At 45.2% G+C, this 16301-nt stretch overlaps 1 protein-coding gene across 17 annotated transcripts in view; it reads left to right on the top strand.

Moving 5' to 3' along the window:
- LOC6728177 overlaps nucleotides 1-16301 on the top strand; it is a 50696-nt gene that overhangs the window by 21180 nt on the left and 13215 nt on the right. For 5 of the 17 annotated variants that reach the window (XM_016175274.3, XM_039295617.2, XM_016175265.3 and 2 more), the window contains exons 1-4: nucleotides 320-495; nucleotides 9603-9803; nucleotides 10435-12742; nucleotides 14167-15247. In XM_016175274.3, the coding sequence (XP_016034808.1) occupies nucleotides 9772-9803; nucleotides 10435-12742; nucleotides 14167-15247 (3421 nt within the window). In that variant the 5' untranslated portion in view covers nucleotides 320-495; nucleotides 9603-9771. Of the gene's footprint in view, nucleotides 1-289; nucleotides 684-9591; nucleotides 9804-10434; nucleotides 12743-14166; nucleotides 15248-16301 lie in introns of those variants that run through there. The other 12 variants (XM_039295615.2, XM_039295614.2, XM_039295616.2 and 9 more) reach the window with 10 other exon arrangements.

The following is a 16301-nucleotide window of genomic DNA, read 5'->3' as shown; positions in this document are numbered from 1 at the left end:
TTTATATTTGGTTCAGGATTTAAGTCGCCCTTAAACAACAAGGCGTATACGTAATATTTCATAAAGTTAAATGCCCACTTAAATACTTAACATGATGCAGTTTTTAATCATTATTTATTAATGAAACAGTTTTGATTCCGTTCTTCTTTTTGACATCCTTAAGTTACTTTTGTATCTGCAAAGTTCGAACTGTTATGTATATTCTTTGATCCACCCTCGCAAAGCTTTCCTTGGAGCTTTTCCGACCAGCAGCTTTCACTCACAACTCCCGTCGTCAGCTGTATGTCCTTTTTTGCCGAGCTGAAAACCGAGCGACGCAAACTCGAATTCCCGCAGTCAGTCAGTCTCCCAACGAGCCCATTGTGGCACAGAACGCGCGCTCCTCGTCGAGAAGTTGGCCAAAACGCAAAAACGGCAGCGCGTCGGGAGGCGGCTGGCGCAGGAGGCGGTGGGCGGGGCTGGCACATTGCCACGCGCAATTCACAATCCTCACAAGTAAAAATGAATTAGAAATTGTGCGCGCTTCGTTGTTACATAAACGCCACCACAATAAAACCAAACTCCTGCACGCACACACGTCAAATTGCCCAAAAATCGCGTCCTGCGAGAGTGAAATTATCCTGGCCAAGTTGTTGTTCCGCCGAGTTCGCTGTGGTCGTGCTGATGGTGCTCCCGTATATTATGTAAATGATTATGTGCCAGAAACGGAGCGCTGCGACTCACGAAGGCCAGCACAAACCTTCGTCGCCGTCAGTCGTCGTCGTCGCAGTCGTGGATGTTTTTACCCGAGATGTGGAGCCGAGACCACAGTGTTCATAGTCCTGAGTCCAGAGTCCTGAATTCTGAGACCAGAGTCCATAGTCCTTAGACCTCAACTCTCGGTGCGAAGTGGGCGGTCTAGCGCGGGCTGTCCACCTTTACGTTCTTGTTTCACTGCTGGACACCGCAAACAGCAAAGTTTTTCGAGTGAAAGCCACCCATTTTATCAGGACCTCCCTTCAGCCTCGAAATACGCGGTTAACTTCGATTAGAAAGCAAGCGTTTGAGGCCTTAAACATGGAAAAACTTGTATAAAACAAAAATAATATAATGCAAATATTATTATATTATTAAAAAATTAGATTAACATTAAAGCCCGTAAAACGCCTAGTCAATATTAGTTAAGGAAAAATTCCTTCTACAAGATAAACAGTTTAATGTATGATATTATGTGGAAGTCTTGTCATTTTCAAAAGGCTTTCCTTTTCCCAAGTGTATTCACCTCTATCGGCTTGCCTTTGGAAAATCCTTTTCTTTTTTCGGCGACACATGAGTGGGATTGTTTGCGTGGGCGGCGAGCGGAAATACAAAGCGGTGCGGCACCTGCAGAATGTGTAGCAACAACGAGGACAAAAGGCAACTAAATTGTTGCCAAGTTCTGCTATCTTTGGCAGCTCGCCTGGCGGCTCCTTTTTAAAGCAATTTATTATGCCTGCGAGCGAATAATTTACACACACACACACCCTTCTCCGCTTGTCTGTAATGAATAAGTTATTTCAAAAATGTATCTACACACTCGCCGTGGAATATGTCTGCATATTAAGCAGAAGGTATATAAAAAATGGGCCTGCCAAGGACATTCCTCTTCCATGGATCCCACCATGTGCACCATGGTTTCTACGGGCTGCGCGCTTAATGCAAATCAAATTTCACCATTAATTCGACTAATTGGCGCTTGTAAAATGCGGGGGGGAGGGGGTTAGCGGTCGTGTTCGATGGTAAATTGAATGAAAAGCCCGTCCGACGGTTTACTACGGTTTATTCAATTAAACTACCCCTTTCGGTCGCCATCTGTGGGCAGTCATGCATTCAAATGGTGACCATAGAGCTTCGAATATGAGCACTGTCCATTTAAATCGGATTTCCAGTTCGAAACAAACTTTTCCATGACCAACTGACTGGGTGTGCCATAAAGTTAAAGCCTTGCCAAGCCTAATCTCTCAAATGCTTTGAAATTTATATTATGGATAAAGTGTGCTTAAATAACCATTCTGACAAAATTTAATCACAAACTTTTTCATAAGAAATTATATAAAATAATTATTGGTTTAAGTTTTACATTTATTACACAGCAGTTTCACTAATTTTCCAAAAGCGAAAGTTCTTTGCGGCTTTTCCCCTAATGATGTTCTTTCCAAAGAATTGAAAATTTAGCTGGAAAATGATTTCCTAGTACTCAGAAAATTGTGTGCTGACTTAAATTGAATAAAAGATGAGTGCGGTATGTACGCCACAAATTTCCAGGTGAAATGAAAATTACAACTCTCGCCCATTTTCCCCGATAAACATTTCCACATTGCCATTATGCAGAGATAGAGACCGAGGAAATGTGGGGATCTGTGTGCCCGATTTCTCACATGACTTGCCATCCTCTGCTTTTCAATTTTCGCAATTTCATAATTTTTCATAATTTTATAATGGCCTTGCCTAATTCAGCGGTTGTGGAACCCAGATTCGAGATCTTGTGCATTTCATTTTGCAATTTTCCCAGGCCCCCTCGAAGTGCAAGTGTAAAATTAGATTTGCACACGAAAGTGCAATCAGCTGAATGTGTCTGCTCCACCTCCTTAAATCCACTTAATTTGGTGCGTGTTTTTAGCGGCTTGCTGCTGATTTTGAGTTTTGCATGCCTCAGCAATTAAAAGTTGGACAGCCAATTCAGTAGGTAATTGCAAGTAGGCAGGTATGTACAATATCTTTCATATCTTCTAAGGTGGGGAAGCTGGTGGCTGTAATTACCAAAGTCATTATGTTTTCCTGCGTCACCGATTTCACCGGCGCTTTTTCCAGCACGCTGGAGGAGATTGACGGGGTAACTTCTGCTGTTGGGGCAAATGTCAGTGGCAAAAGTTTTTGCTAAACTGTTTGAGTTCCTGCAGCCGCAAGCAAACTGTTTGCCAAACTCTGCATGACAGGCAGCCGCTTTCCTCGGTACTCCTTGAAATCCATACATTGAAACAACAAGAACGCTGGAAAAAGTTGAGAACTTTGTGACTTTAATACATGAACTTTCGATATGAAAAGGTCATGATCAAACATAGGCATCTAACAAAGAAAAAAGTTCATGATGATTATATAGTATGTATAAAAAGCAGCAGGAATGTTTTTCTGTGATTAAAGTATTATCCTTTCATGTACGGGTTCTTGATCTAATCGTATTCGGTTTTTTTTCTCGGTGTATAAAATATGAGGCTCACTGAACTTTTGACTCCTGTCAAGCGAAAAGTCAAGCAGTCACAGTGCATTTCGATTTGAATTTATGGCCGGCCATCGGGGCGTATGGGTGATATTTGAGTTTATGGCCTAAACTGGCGTGCAAATGAAAATAGTTTGTCTTTCTAGCTCTTCTTATTGAATTTCCCAGAAATATGCACAACAAAAGAAAAAAAGAAACAACCAAATAGAGGTCCTGCTTGTGGGTCAAAAATTGCCAATGCTCCAAAATTTATTATGGCACACGAATCCTAGAAAACTGGCACCATGTGGGGATCTCTGTGCTTGTGTGTTCTTATGTCTTTTATAGTTTTATGTGGAGCATAATCAATAACAATTTGCATTTATATAGAATGGTCTGAATGGACGCCGTTTGGTTGGCCGGGGCCATCAAGTTCCCTCCAGACAAATACACATACTCGACTCGAAACGAGTCCCAAATATATGTATATATATATATATATATTGTGCACAAGAACTGAACAGTGCACATAAGAAATACAACAAATTTCGAAGAGAAGTGGTCGAAACAAACAGGCTACGCAAAAAAGAAACAACAAAGTTTATAATGTACACGGTTATATATTATGCAAAATATGGGTTGCTTTAAAAATTTAATATTCTTTCAGAAGATGCTTTGAAGATTTTACCTAAAGTAGATAAAAGAGAACAGATTTTTGCTGTTTTCATTTTAATAATGATTTATATTACAACAGCAGGGATTTCATTGTTGTAGGTATTTATTTTTAAATTTCGCAGAAAAATATCCTCCTAAGCCATTCCATTGAAGTCCTTATTAACGCACAACGCACCGATGGCAAACGTAATTCCGATTACAAAAGAGGAAAACAATGCTGAAAATCCAGCTTTGGCGGTGGCCGTGCTTCTCTCCTTTATAGATTTCTGTCCCTATTTTTGGTCAACTCGTGTTACTTCTCCGTTTTGCCTCCGATTCCCAGTTTTTTTCGACATGCTGTGCAAGAAAATGCCAAACAAATATACAATAAACAAAAGCGCTCGAACCCAAACACATAGTACATATACCAGCAAGCACAAAGCAAACTTTTTGCGACAACTAAAAACGGCAAAATATTTTTGCTTGTCTTTGTTTCCAGGAGGGTTTTCTGCGGGGTAGTGGTAGGTGGATAGGAGTCAGAGGGAGAAGGAACGTGAGAGCGAGAGAGAGAGGCAGCAATAAACATGGCACACATCCTGGAGGCAAGGACTCGAGTGGCTTTTGTGCTGCTGCCAGAAGCGGAAATGGGTAACAGCACCGCATTTTGGAATGTGGGTGGTGTGAGGTGGGCAGGATTTTCCACCGTCTGTATCCCGGGGTTTCCTACCATTTTTACCACCCCCCCCTTCCCCCGCTCTCATTCCCTGTGTTTGCCACAGGACTCGTTCTGTGCGTGCCACGTATTTAAATTAGTATGCAACATGAATGACAGCCGCCATTTCCATCGCATCGCTCATGTTTCCCTGATAAACTCTTTGCCAGCGTGTTGGTGTGTGTCCTTGCCTTGATTTGAATTTTTAACTTGTGCAAGGCGCAAATGAAAGCGAGCATTAGCGAAATGCCATCATGATGCCTTGATGAAATTTTCGCTCAATGACTTATTCAGCTTCCCACGCTCACTTAGCGAACTTTGGCTTCCTTTCGGCGCCAGGATATAGGCATCCCATTGATAATCACCTTGGAGACAGTGAACGAGCAAAAGAGCGACTTGGCTGGCCTTTTTGCCGCCGCCTGGGCTGCATTGACACCTTCGCTGCTCCTCGAGACGGACGTGTCCTGGCTCCTGATTGTGGGCTACAGTGAGATAAAATGGAACTGCACCCACCAGGAGGACAACAACCATGATGACGATGACTGCCATGATGCTGATGCTGATGATGATGATGATGCATGCACGTCTGTTGCTCTTCTCTCGTTTGGCGTCTATGCCAATCAAGTCAGCCAGCCAGCCAGGAGGCTTAAGGACAACAACCCACTGCGAGAATGGCAAAAGTGAAAGCAACAAAATCTCCATCATCAAGTGTCATTCTGGGCAGAAGTTGACGCATACATAAGCACACTGAGCCAAACTAGTTATATGAATTTCAGTTTAAAATATATTCAAGCAGAGATTTATTTTAGATACTTTAACTTTCCTTAAAATATTTAGACTTTTTCCATTGCGCTTTAAATGCCTTCATGAATCTTGGATCGATTCAGCTAACATTTAGTTAGACTTATTACTTCTTAGTGCATGCTGTCTTATTGGGCTTTGAATGTGTAATTAAGTTAATTGCACCTAATTTTTTCTTTCGGTACACACACGCCTTATTGAGGCATCTGTCCGTGTGCAACTCTATCCATCTGAATGTGTCCCACCCGTTCGCTTTCCCGTACAACTATAGCCATGAATATTTATGCTTTGTTGCAAGGACCTTCTTCTCCCCGGAATGTTTTGGATGTTGCTGTCGGCTTTCGGACTCTGAGAGGTGGAGGTGGTGGTGTGGTATGGAGTAGGTGGTGCTCTAACCCAGCCGTTGTTCTTCTTCAAGAGCACACACAGTGTCTGGCAAATCAAGTGGGCAAGTTTGAATTGGGGCGGCTGCTGTTGCTCCTGCCGGGCTTAAATGTTGTTTAAACAAAACTTTGATTTCATCATACTTGGCAAACTATTTAGAACCAACATGCCACAGGCTTTGCATGCCGCTGCTTCTTTCGAACTCTGAACCGAAATCCAATTTCCGATATCAGGTAACTCCGAACTCTGGCCTGGCTGTGAAACCAATCCCCTGGCTCTGGCAGCTTCAATTAATAATCCAAAACCATGGATCGATCCGTTTTTGATTTATGCTAGCCAAAGGCCACAGAATCATTGCGAATTCAGCGTAATGGCATCGCCAGCAAAACAGATTGCCGTCGAATGCCATTAAGCATTATCCGCTACTCATACACACTCAATTTAATGATTGATTTGAGTTTAATTGCTTTCAATTGTTTTGCGGAATGCAAATTTTACAAACGGTTGACTGACCAGCAAGATCAATGAGCAATAAGCAAACATTTTTCATTTTCACCCCCGCCCCCCGTAAAATTACGTGTGAAACGAGGCGATTGGTTAAAGTACCGGCCATTCCAGCCCTCAGGCAAATATTATGCAACACTTTTGGCCCAAATTCACATGGCCCTAACAAAATACTTAAGTATGTACGTATCCTCCCGCCCTTTGACAACTCATCAAAAACGACTGGCAAGGTCATGATGTGCCAAATACCCAGAGGGCTGTCGAGAAAATGGCAAAAAATAAAACCCAAAAGTTCAGAAGAACATTTCTGCAGAGAGGAAAATCATTATTTAAAGACTTTTGTATCCTTTTTTAGCATGTAAAGCATTTACAGAAGACAAGGATATATGAGTATTATAATCAGATTTTTAGAAAAATGCACAAAAAATAGTGGTCCTAAATTTCCGGGAATTATATGCATATTTTCTTTCCGTGTCTTTCGATCTATGTGTATCTCAATGTGTGTGCCACTTTTCCCAATGCTTCCAAGTTTGTCACACTTTCAGCCGTCTTCTTCTGTATCTCAACATTTCGCTTTTTCTTGTTTATTGATTTTTCCTACCCGACCCACCCAAGTTTGTTGTACTTTTCACACATTATTTACGTTTCCACTTCGTGTTTGTGGAGCTTTAACTACTTCGCAATCTTGGCTCGATGAGTATTTATAATTGCACTTAGCGTATAACAAGAGTCCGTAGAATAGAGAGGTTGGAAAATGGGCAGATACCGATATTAATTAAGTTGGCCAGTTCGTGGGCGGCTTTTTCCGACTCTGGCCAATTCAAACTGAAGTGGCTGATGGAAGTTGGTTGCCATCTTCTCTCTCTCTCTCTCTCGCTTTTCCCTTTGGCCTGAGTGGCACTTGTCGTTGGCGGTAATGACGTCATTGTGGACAGTTGGTGGCCGGATTGCGGGGAGGTCAACTCCACAGCAGGTGTGTCTCCTACCTTTGAGGTGCATGTGTGTGTGCTTGTGGTTGACAGACTGTTGCATATGTCACAGCAATTAAATTCCAGCTAAAAATAAACAGGGCAAGCCTAAACAGAGTATCCCTCAAGAGTAGGCACAGCCCTATCTAACCCATATCAAAAAATATTTTCTGACAGGCGGGGCATGTCCTGATATTATAATTACACGCGTTTGTAGAATAAAAGAAACCTATCAATGATAATTGAATTCCACGGCGCGCATACCACAGGTCGTATGCGCGATTTTATATGGAATTACTGATGGAAATGGGAAAACTCACATGCCAATCAAAATGCCAAACAAGCGAATTGAGCTCGATTATTGGACATACATAGTTTATCCCGCCATCATCATTTTCATATTTCGGCCAGCTTTCAAATATTTGAACACATGCATATCTGAGAGCAAATAATAAGCGAAACAAAAGCGAAATTTTCCGGGAGTCGTGTGGTTTGTGGAACTCCAGTGCGACCATGTAAACACACATGTGCAGATGACCTCTAATCGGTCCTATTGTAATTTGTTATATAAATAAGCATAATATGCTGTGTGTATCATTACCATTAGCCTCGTCATGTTTTTGGGCCTGGCCCAACGCCAAATTTATATCATCCTTCAACATAATAATATTCACTATGTATATATGTATAGTAGCGCAGTATGTGGGCCATTTATATGCACATATATTTTTTTGGCACATTCCTTGGCCCTCCCCTCCCTCCTCCCGTTGTGTGCATAAAATATTTCTGTGGTAATTTTTCATGCTCACATTAGCGACGTCTGTCAAGCGAGGAAAAGCGGGTGGAAAAATGGAAAATGCAACATCAAGAAGCTGCAAGGCAGTCGTTTCAGTCCCTTTTTCAGCCAGCCAGCCAGGCAGCCCGCATAAATAAATAAAATCCGGCTCGAAGGACCAGTGGGTGGGCGGCGCGAGTCCTTCTGCCGTTTAATCGGTATTGATTTTGTATTGTTGTTTCGCCGCCAATATTTTATTGTGAGTTCTGCTTTGGGCCACGTCTTTCTTCCAGTTTTTTTCAGGCATTGCGCTTTTGGCCTAACGCCGGGCGGTAATTGAAAGCCATACAAATTGCGGCCCGGCTGGCAGGCAATTATAAAATTGCTTGGCCAAAGTTGATTGTGGCGTGAAATAGCCACGGATGGTTCTAACTCGCACATACTACTACTAGTATGTAGAAAAAGTCTGGTCGTGAATGGCTGTTAACCTCATATCAATTGCTTATTTATTGCGTAACATTTTCAACAGGATTTTGCTCTCAATGCACGAGTCAAGTTTCAGACACTGAGAGAAAAACGGGGCTATTTCGGATGCTCAAATACTATGTAAAAAAAGTATTTAGGAAAAAGTTCCAAGGAAGTCTTTTTAAATATCATTATCTTCTATGACAAAATTGATTTATTAAAAATCGTTCGCAAATAATCTTTAACTTGGGCATTTGTGTTGTAAAACTCGTTTTTCTGTGTGTTAAATTTTTAATGGTTAAGGATTCACTTAATTCGCAGGCAGACAGGATAAAACAGAAGAGAATCCTCGCCATTTTGGCCCTTCCGCTGGTGGAATGTGCCGGAGCTTCAATAAGGGCAATCCATATTTCATTTGCTTAAATGCATTCGAAACTGGGCTCATTGCAGATGCATCTATCCGTGCATTCGGCATTCTGCAATCTGCATCCTCGCAGTTTTCAACGTTAAATTGCATTAAAATTGTCATTCGATAGAGCAATTATCGAGTTATGTGTTTGGCTTCACAAATGTTTGCCGTGTGTGTTGTATCTGGATTTCTCCATTCCATTTGCCCGCACTCACATTAAAACCGAATTCGTGTTCAATACTCGACCAGGGCATTATTGTTTCCTTGGAGATGATTTATTTTTTGTGTTCTGCTTGGGGGTGGCTCCACTTGCTAAAGAAATTTATGATGTTTTGTATACGCATTAAATATGCTTGATACAAACAAATTTGAAGCAGGCATGAAACAGAATTAAATTAAATTCGATTTAGCTCCACTCAAAAACATAATCAATACATAAAATTTAAGCTATCTGCCTATGGCTTTAATTTCATTTTTGCTTGTCTGCATTTTTTTGAACTTGGCAATTGCCGCCGGGGTAGACAAATAAATCTGCGGTTCCCCTCCAATAAAAATAGACACATTCGCAGTTTCAATTGCAACTAGACGGCGACTGCAATACCCAGTTTTTTTGTTGGTTTTCTTTTGGTGGCACCCCAAAAAGTCGGAGGCACACACGCGAAAGGCAGCGCAAAAAAAAGAGGCCGCCACATTTCAATCGAAAAGTTTTAATTGAGTTTTTGCAGCCAATCGAATAATCAAATCAAAACTCATTACAATAAAAGCAGCAAGGCGGGCGCGAGAAAGAAATTAGTGCAATTCAATTAAGGCAATAAGGCCAATTAACTTATTAAACGAATTAACAAAATCTACACGACAAAAACAGAAAGGCGAAAGAGTGCAAAAATGTTCGGTTGCATTTATCAGCTGTGGGACTGGTGAGTAGTGTAAATCTCGTTGATCTCTCTATGAAAGTTCTCTGCCCCACCCCTTCCACCCACCATGCCCCACCCCATTTCCCAAGCCATTTCCCCTTCCGATTTTCCATTTCCCGTTGAGAAAATGAGGCCGGCAAGGTCAGCCGTGTGTTTGTGGCCGGAGCGGCGACTGCAGTTAATCAATTACGGTCAATTACGCGCTGAGCCAGTTGCATTTTCCACGGCCTCCGTGTCTTCCGCAGTTCGCGAATCTCGCAAAGACCCTCGACTAAAGCTTAACCCCTTGTTAAGACTGTTAAGTATTTCAACAATTTAGCTGCAGCACTTTTACTGGAAAAAATCGATGATAAATGTACCCTTTTTGCTCAAAATATTAAAAAGAATTAAAGATTTAAACTTTAATAGTCAGATTAAACCCTAAATGCATTAACAGTTAATAATATAATAATTAGTAAGGTATGTGTGGGTTTTTTGTTTTTATTAAGGAATAAAAAAATAGCTCTTCTAGGGTTAACTACTGCGTCCACGCGCGCAAATTAAGCCCGCTGACCACATTTGATTGAATCACTTTTCCGCCTGCGTTGCGAACTTTACTGATCGGATTTGCTGCTTTTCCTTTCCGCATTTGCAGGTTGGAGGCGCCGCCTCTCTTCACCGCCGGCACCATGGACGCCAAGAAGCTGCAGCAGCTGCAGGAGGCAGCTATCCTGGCGCAGCAGCAGAAGAAGCTGCCGCTGGCCTACCAGACGAATCTCGTGGACTACCGAACGGCGGCCTACAGTCAGGCATTGTACCAGCAATCGCCCACGGCCACCAGTTCCAGCGGCGGTGGACCGCTGTCGCCTATTGACATGCAGCCGCAGTCCAAGCATCACAATCTAATGAAGCACGGCGGCGGAACATCGAGCAGTTCACACAGCTCCCCCTACCATCAGTCGTACTCCAGCAGCGGGGGCACTGCGGCCGGGGAGCAGCTATATCAATCGCCCACGGAGCGAACCTATCTGGCGGCAGCTGGAAGATTGCATGCCAGCAATGCCATGGCCGGTCATCATCCCATTTCGGCACTGCAGTCGCAGTATCAGCAGCTGCAGGCGGCCAAGATGCAGGCACAGATGGCCACACAAAGCGAGGCCGCACAGCAGCAGCAGCGGACATTTGCCTTGCGACAGGCCATGAACCCGCCCACAAACCACTACCACATGAGTCAGTCGTCCAGCATGGTCTCCAACATGACCGCTCTCAATCAGCAGCAACAACAGCAGCAGCAGCAGCAACAGCAACAGCGGGCTCCACCCTCTTCGCTTAATTTGCAAAATCAATATCAACCTGCTCAGGGTCCTCTGAAGTTGCAACAGCAGCAGCAGCAGCAGCAACAACAGCAGTCGCAGCAGCCTCCAATGCCCAAACACTACCAGGAGCAATTGTACGCCCAGCAGCAGCAGCTGCAACAGCAGTTGCAACAGCAACAGCAACAGCAATTGCAGCAACAACAACAGCAGCATCGACACAAAAACGACCTGCAAACCCCGGGCAGTGAGCATGGTACCGTTTATATCCAGCAAAATCATCCCAATCATGTGGTGAACCAAGCTTGCCAGACTCAAATATCAGCGGTCAAGCCCAAGGCAACGCCCAGTTCCGAGGAGTCATCATCGAACTCGACCAAAAGTCCCAGCCATGCTCCGTTGGATCGCAAGAAGAGTGCCGGTTCCATACAGGCTCTAAAGTCGCCCATTACCAAGAGGCCACCATCGACGCCGGTGACCCTATCGGGTTGGCTGCACAAACAGGGCTCCGATGGCCTGAAAGTGTGGCGTAAACGTTGGTTCGTCCTGGCCGAGTACTGCCTGTACTACTACAAGGGACCCGAGGAGGAGAAGCTATTGGGATCAGTGCTGCTGCCCTCATATCGCGTATCCGCCTGTTTGCCCGAGGACAAGATCTATCGCAAGTTTGCCTTCAAGTGCGAGCATCAGAATATGCGTACCTATTGGCTGGCGGCCGATAATTCGGAGGCCATGATGCAGTGGGTGAGGGCACTGGCGGCGGCCAGCTTGATGCAGGCACCCAGCAGCGGCGAATCGGAACCAAGTGTGAATTCCTCGCTGAATCACAGTGGCGAGAACTCCGATTCCGGCATTCACACATTGCAATCGCACCCTGGCAAGGGGCAGCCAACACCATCGTCGGAAAATACGGGCAGCAGTGGAGGAGGCAGTGGGAGTGGACAACCCCTCTATGCAAATGCACCACCCAAGCCGAGACGCATTAACGATGGGGGCTACTCATCACCATCACCCGAGCACAACGAACAGCAGCAGCAGCAGCAACATCCTAGTCGCCGCCTCATGTCGCCCACGCAGCAATTGTACCAGCAGCAGCAACACCAACGATCTCAGCAGCAGCAGCAACCGCAGCAACATCACGCCATTTATGACACTCGAACTGGACATGTGTCCACCGCCTTGCAGTTGCAACAGGCGCAGCAGCAGTACTCCCTGGACCATCTGGAGGCGCAGTTCCAGCAGCAGCAACTGGACATGGAGGAGCAGATTGCGCGGTTGCAGCAACAACGCGCCGCCGAGGAGATCTACGGCGAGCGGGAGATGTACATGGCCAAGCTGATGCAGCAGCGACAGGGCCCGAATGGATCATATCCCACCCAGCAGCAGTTGCTGCAGGCGGAGCGCAGGACACCCGATGCCTATGGGCGCTCCAAGCAGCAGCGACTCTTTGCCGCCGCAGCAGCTGCAGCAGACTACGAGGACATCTACAACATGTCGCAACTGGCAGGTGGCGGCGGAGTGCCCATGTCCGCCCAGGAGGCACTTCTTCAGGAGGCGGCCAGCTACCGCAGACCGCTGAGCCCGCCCAGCTACGATGGCAGCAAGCATGTGCCCGCGATGCCGCAGCGGTACACGCCCAATCATTTGGAGGTGAGTCTGAACATTAACACAGTTAGTTTAGCTAAATTAAAGTTTTTTACTTAACATCTTAAGTTGCTTATGAATCCTTTAAAGTCTTTATATTGCTTGGAAACTATTATTAGAAAAATAAGTGGGATTGAGCGCACAACCAGTGAGTGCAATTCTCAAAGGCAGTCAAAAAGGCAAACCACAGCCCCAAGGCAGCCATGAGATGCGATTCCGATTGCGATTGCTATTGTTGATGACCTGCCACTTGGCATTGCATCCTCCCGCTTTATGGGTGCTTCGCATAGTGGGAAGCTGGGAGCTGTGAGCTTGGAGCTCGGGGGCGTGGCACCGGCAAAGGTCAGCCCACCAAATCATCAGCGATGCCACTTGATGTTGTCTGATTGCCGCAAATCGGGGGAACTGCCAGTGCTCACAAAAAAAAAAAAAAAAAGCCGGCGAAGGAGGAGGAAAACTGAAAAGGGGCATAGATGATGATGGTGTTTCATTTCCGACCCTCGTTCCCTGACCTAGTTGCAAAGTTTCGCTGGCTGAGGAGTCTTGCACCTCAGCACGTATCAGCTTTTCACTTTTATTTGCCCTTGCCGGTTCTGGTGCTGCAACCAGAGGTGGCCGGCTCCTGTAAAGATAACTCCTTCATCCTCACGCTCCGACGACTCCAGAAAGCCACACTCACAAAAGCAGCTGCTGTTTGTGCTACTGCTGAAAGTGCCCCTATTGATGGACGATGGATGGAATGATGGTGTAGAACACCAGCTCCTCCAGAGTCTTTCTCGGAAACTTTCGGTTTCGAGCAGCTGCTGTCTCAAGTCCGCAACTCACAATTTAATTGGACTTTAGTGTGTCAGTGGGTTGCTAAATTGCAGACGTTTCGGTGAAGGAAGAGGTTCCACCAGCCTCTCCACCAGCCCACTCCTAAATACATGGCCACCAGTGCACCGACAATTTCCTTCGAATGCAACTATATGCACTCGCCGCCCTTTTGGGTTAGGTGGGTGGGGCAGCTGTTTAGTGGGTCAGGTCAGGCACAGCAAGTTAGCCGGGAAATGAGTCGCGTGCATGATTTATGGCCCCGGGTTCCTGGCCAAGAGACCAGCTGCGCCGCCTTCCAAGTTCCAAACAAGTTACGAGCCACGCCAATATTCCACACTTAAAAACTTGAAAATGTTTCCGAAAATAAGTCTATGACATGGACCATGTTCAGTTAAATACGGCCATTAAACTTTAAGTTTAAGGAAAATAGTATGCAAAAATGTCTGATTTTACTTTACTCAATACGTTACGTCTATTGAAATCTGAAATTTATAAAACCTCTAGTTTTGACGAGTGCAAAAGTAGTTAAAAATTCACAAGCCCATTTACCCCGATGCAATTACGTAACCCTTTTCTAACATCTACCCGTTCTCCCCTTTTTCGCCCATTTGTAGGCCAGTGGCGCCGATCAACTAATCAATACCATGGACTTGCGTGCCCGCACAGCGGCGGCCATAGTGCGTCCCCATTCGGCGGATTTCTTGGAGTACGAGGCTCGTGCCGAGGCAGCTGCAGCAGCTGCCGCCGCGGCGGTGGCCCAAAGTCAGCAGGAGAGCGGCAGGGCGCCGAGGCCCAAGTCCAGCCTGGACATCAATCGCACACCGGACAGCTTCTACTACTCGGAGGCCAGCTATGCGGACAAGATGCGGAAGAGCGCGTTGTATCTACAGAGCGGTGGAGCGGGCGCCGCACAGCCGCAGCAGCCGGGCAGCTATCGCACCACGGCGGCAGATTTCAACTCCGGGGTGAACACCATTGGCTATGAGAATCCCTACGAGCGGGCTTACAAGCGGCAGGAACTTCTGGCCGAGGCGCAGGGTGGCGGGGCCAGCAGCATGCCGCGAATGAGCCGATCCGCCAGCCAGGGACGCTCGGTGGCCTCCCAGTTGCAATCGCCACAGCAAGATGATCTGCCGCCACTGAATGTTCATCCGGGCTCCATTTTCCCGCCGTCGATGTCCACCCAGGAGATCATCAGCAAGAACGAGCAGTTCCTGAGATCCGCTAGCGCCCGTTTGCCCAAAAGATCGGGCGGAATGGACGATGACTATTCGGCTGGCAATTCCACGACCACATCGCCTACGGGTGGAGCAGGTGCCTCCAACTCGCCGCAGCACAATCTGGATGGCGAACGGAAACGGGAGGAGTCCATGAAGCGTCTGCTAGAGTGGAAACAGCGCATGCTGCAGTCACCTCTGACACGCAAGGGCATTCAACAGGGCGGCAGCAACATGTCCGCCATGTCCAAGTTGGGCAGCAATCCAAACATCTTGCTGGCATCCACGGCGGTGGCCAGTGGAGCACGCTATGCACCCCAGGCGGGTAAAACGGGATTGGTGGGCAATGGAAATGGCACGGCCCAGGGGGCTGGAAATCAACCATCAGCATCGGGCATCCAGCGATCACGATCCGAGAGTCAGGCCAACGTGGGACCTGGGGGAGTGGTGTACAACAACTACTCCTCGGATGATGAGGGTAAGTCCTAGTCCGCGATGACTTCCATTACGTATTCCCCATTCTGCTTGGCTTCAACTCTGTCCCTTTGTAATACGTCTATATCTGTAACTCTTTCTTCTACGAATCTTAAGCTACGTTTATGCGCAAGCAAAGTAATGAATTACATATAAATGTTTACATTGCTTACATTCATGAAAATGTTTATTAAAGAATAATGCTTCATTCTTGTACATTGGTACGTCTCAAATTAAATTCGTTGGAATTTTAAACAACTTTATTGAAGTATATTTTTAATTATGCAATTTAAAGCCAATTATCCTACGGCCATATTTATTTTGCATTAAAAATAATGCAATTGAAAAATAACAATTCTGTAGTTTTGGTTAATTATATTTGTTCAGCCGACTGCATTTTTGTTGGCATTTAATGCGCGCGCATAAACGTAGTATGTATCTCTGTTTGCATCAGTATCGTATCGTATCCATAGCTGTATCTTTTTATTTATCAGTATCTGTAGCTGTTGCTAACTGTGCTGCCCTGTTCTGCATACCTCACTTTGTTTTGTTTTTTTATTTTTATATTTATACTTTTAATTTTACTTGGCGACTTGGCTTTTGCTTTCAGTTAGTTGCATGTTTTGAAGTCTTGAGACCTTGAGATGTCTGCTTTTTCCTTTACTTTGTAGTCATAGCAAGTTACTTTGTTGCAGTTGCAACTGTGTTGCCCTTCCGCTTAAGGACTCTAGAAATCTATAAGGACTCTAGAAATCATCTGGCCTTGACAGGCCACATTTTGCTCCAAACTTTGACCATTAACTATTTATAAGCCTTAACCATTTCAATGCAAATTTATCATGTTCAGACGCCAGACTAAACAATTAAAAGCTTCATGTAGTTAATACATGTGTGTATTACAATTTTTTGTGTGCTTGTTTTATGTTTTAATAAATATGGTTAATTTGAATGTACACAACAGAAAGCAATTTATGTCGAAACTCGAAACCTTCCTGCCGTGCGCACACAAATGCAAATGCAAATACATAGGCATATACACAGAACTCCACACCCACACA

Source organism: Drosophila simulans, chromosome 3R (assembly GCF_016746395.2).
Source record: "Drosophila simulans strain w501 chromosome 3R, Prin_Dsim_3.1, whole genome shotgun sequence".
Lineage (NCBI taxonomy): Eukaryota > Metazoa > Arthropoda > Insecta > Diptera > Drosophilidae > Drosophila > Drosophila simulans.
Note: the sequence above shows the minus strand (reverse complement) of the source record. Positions and strands in the feature narration are given on the sequence as shown.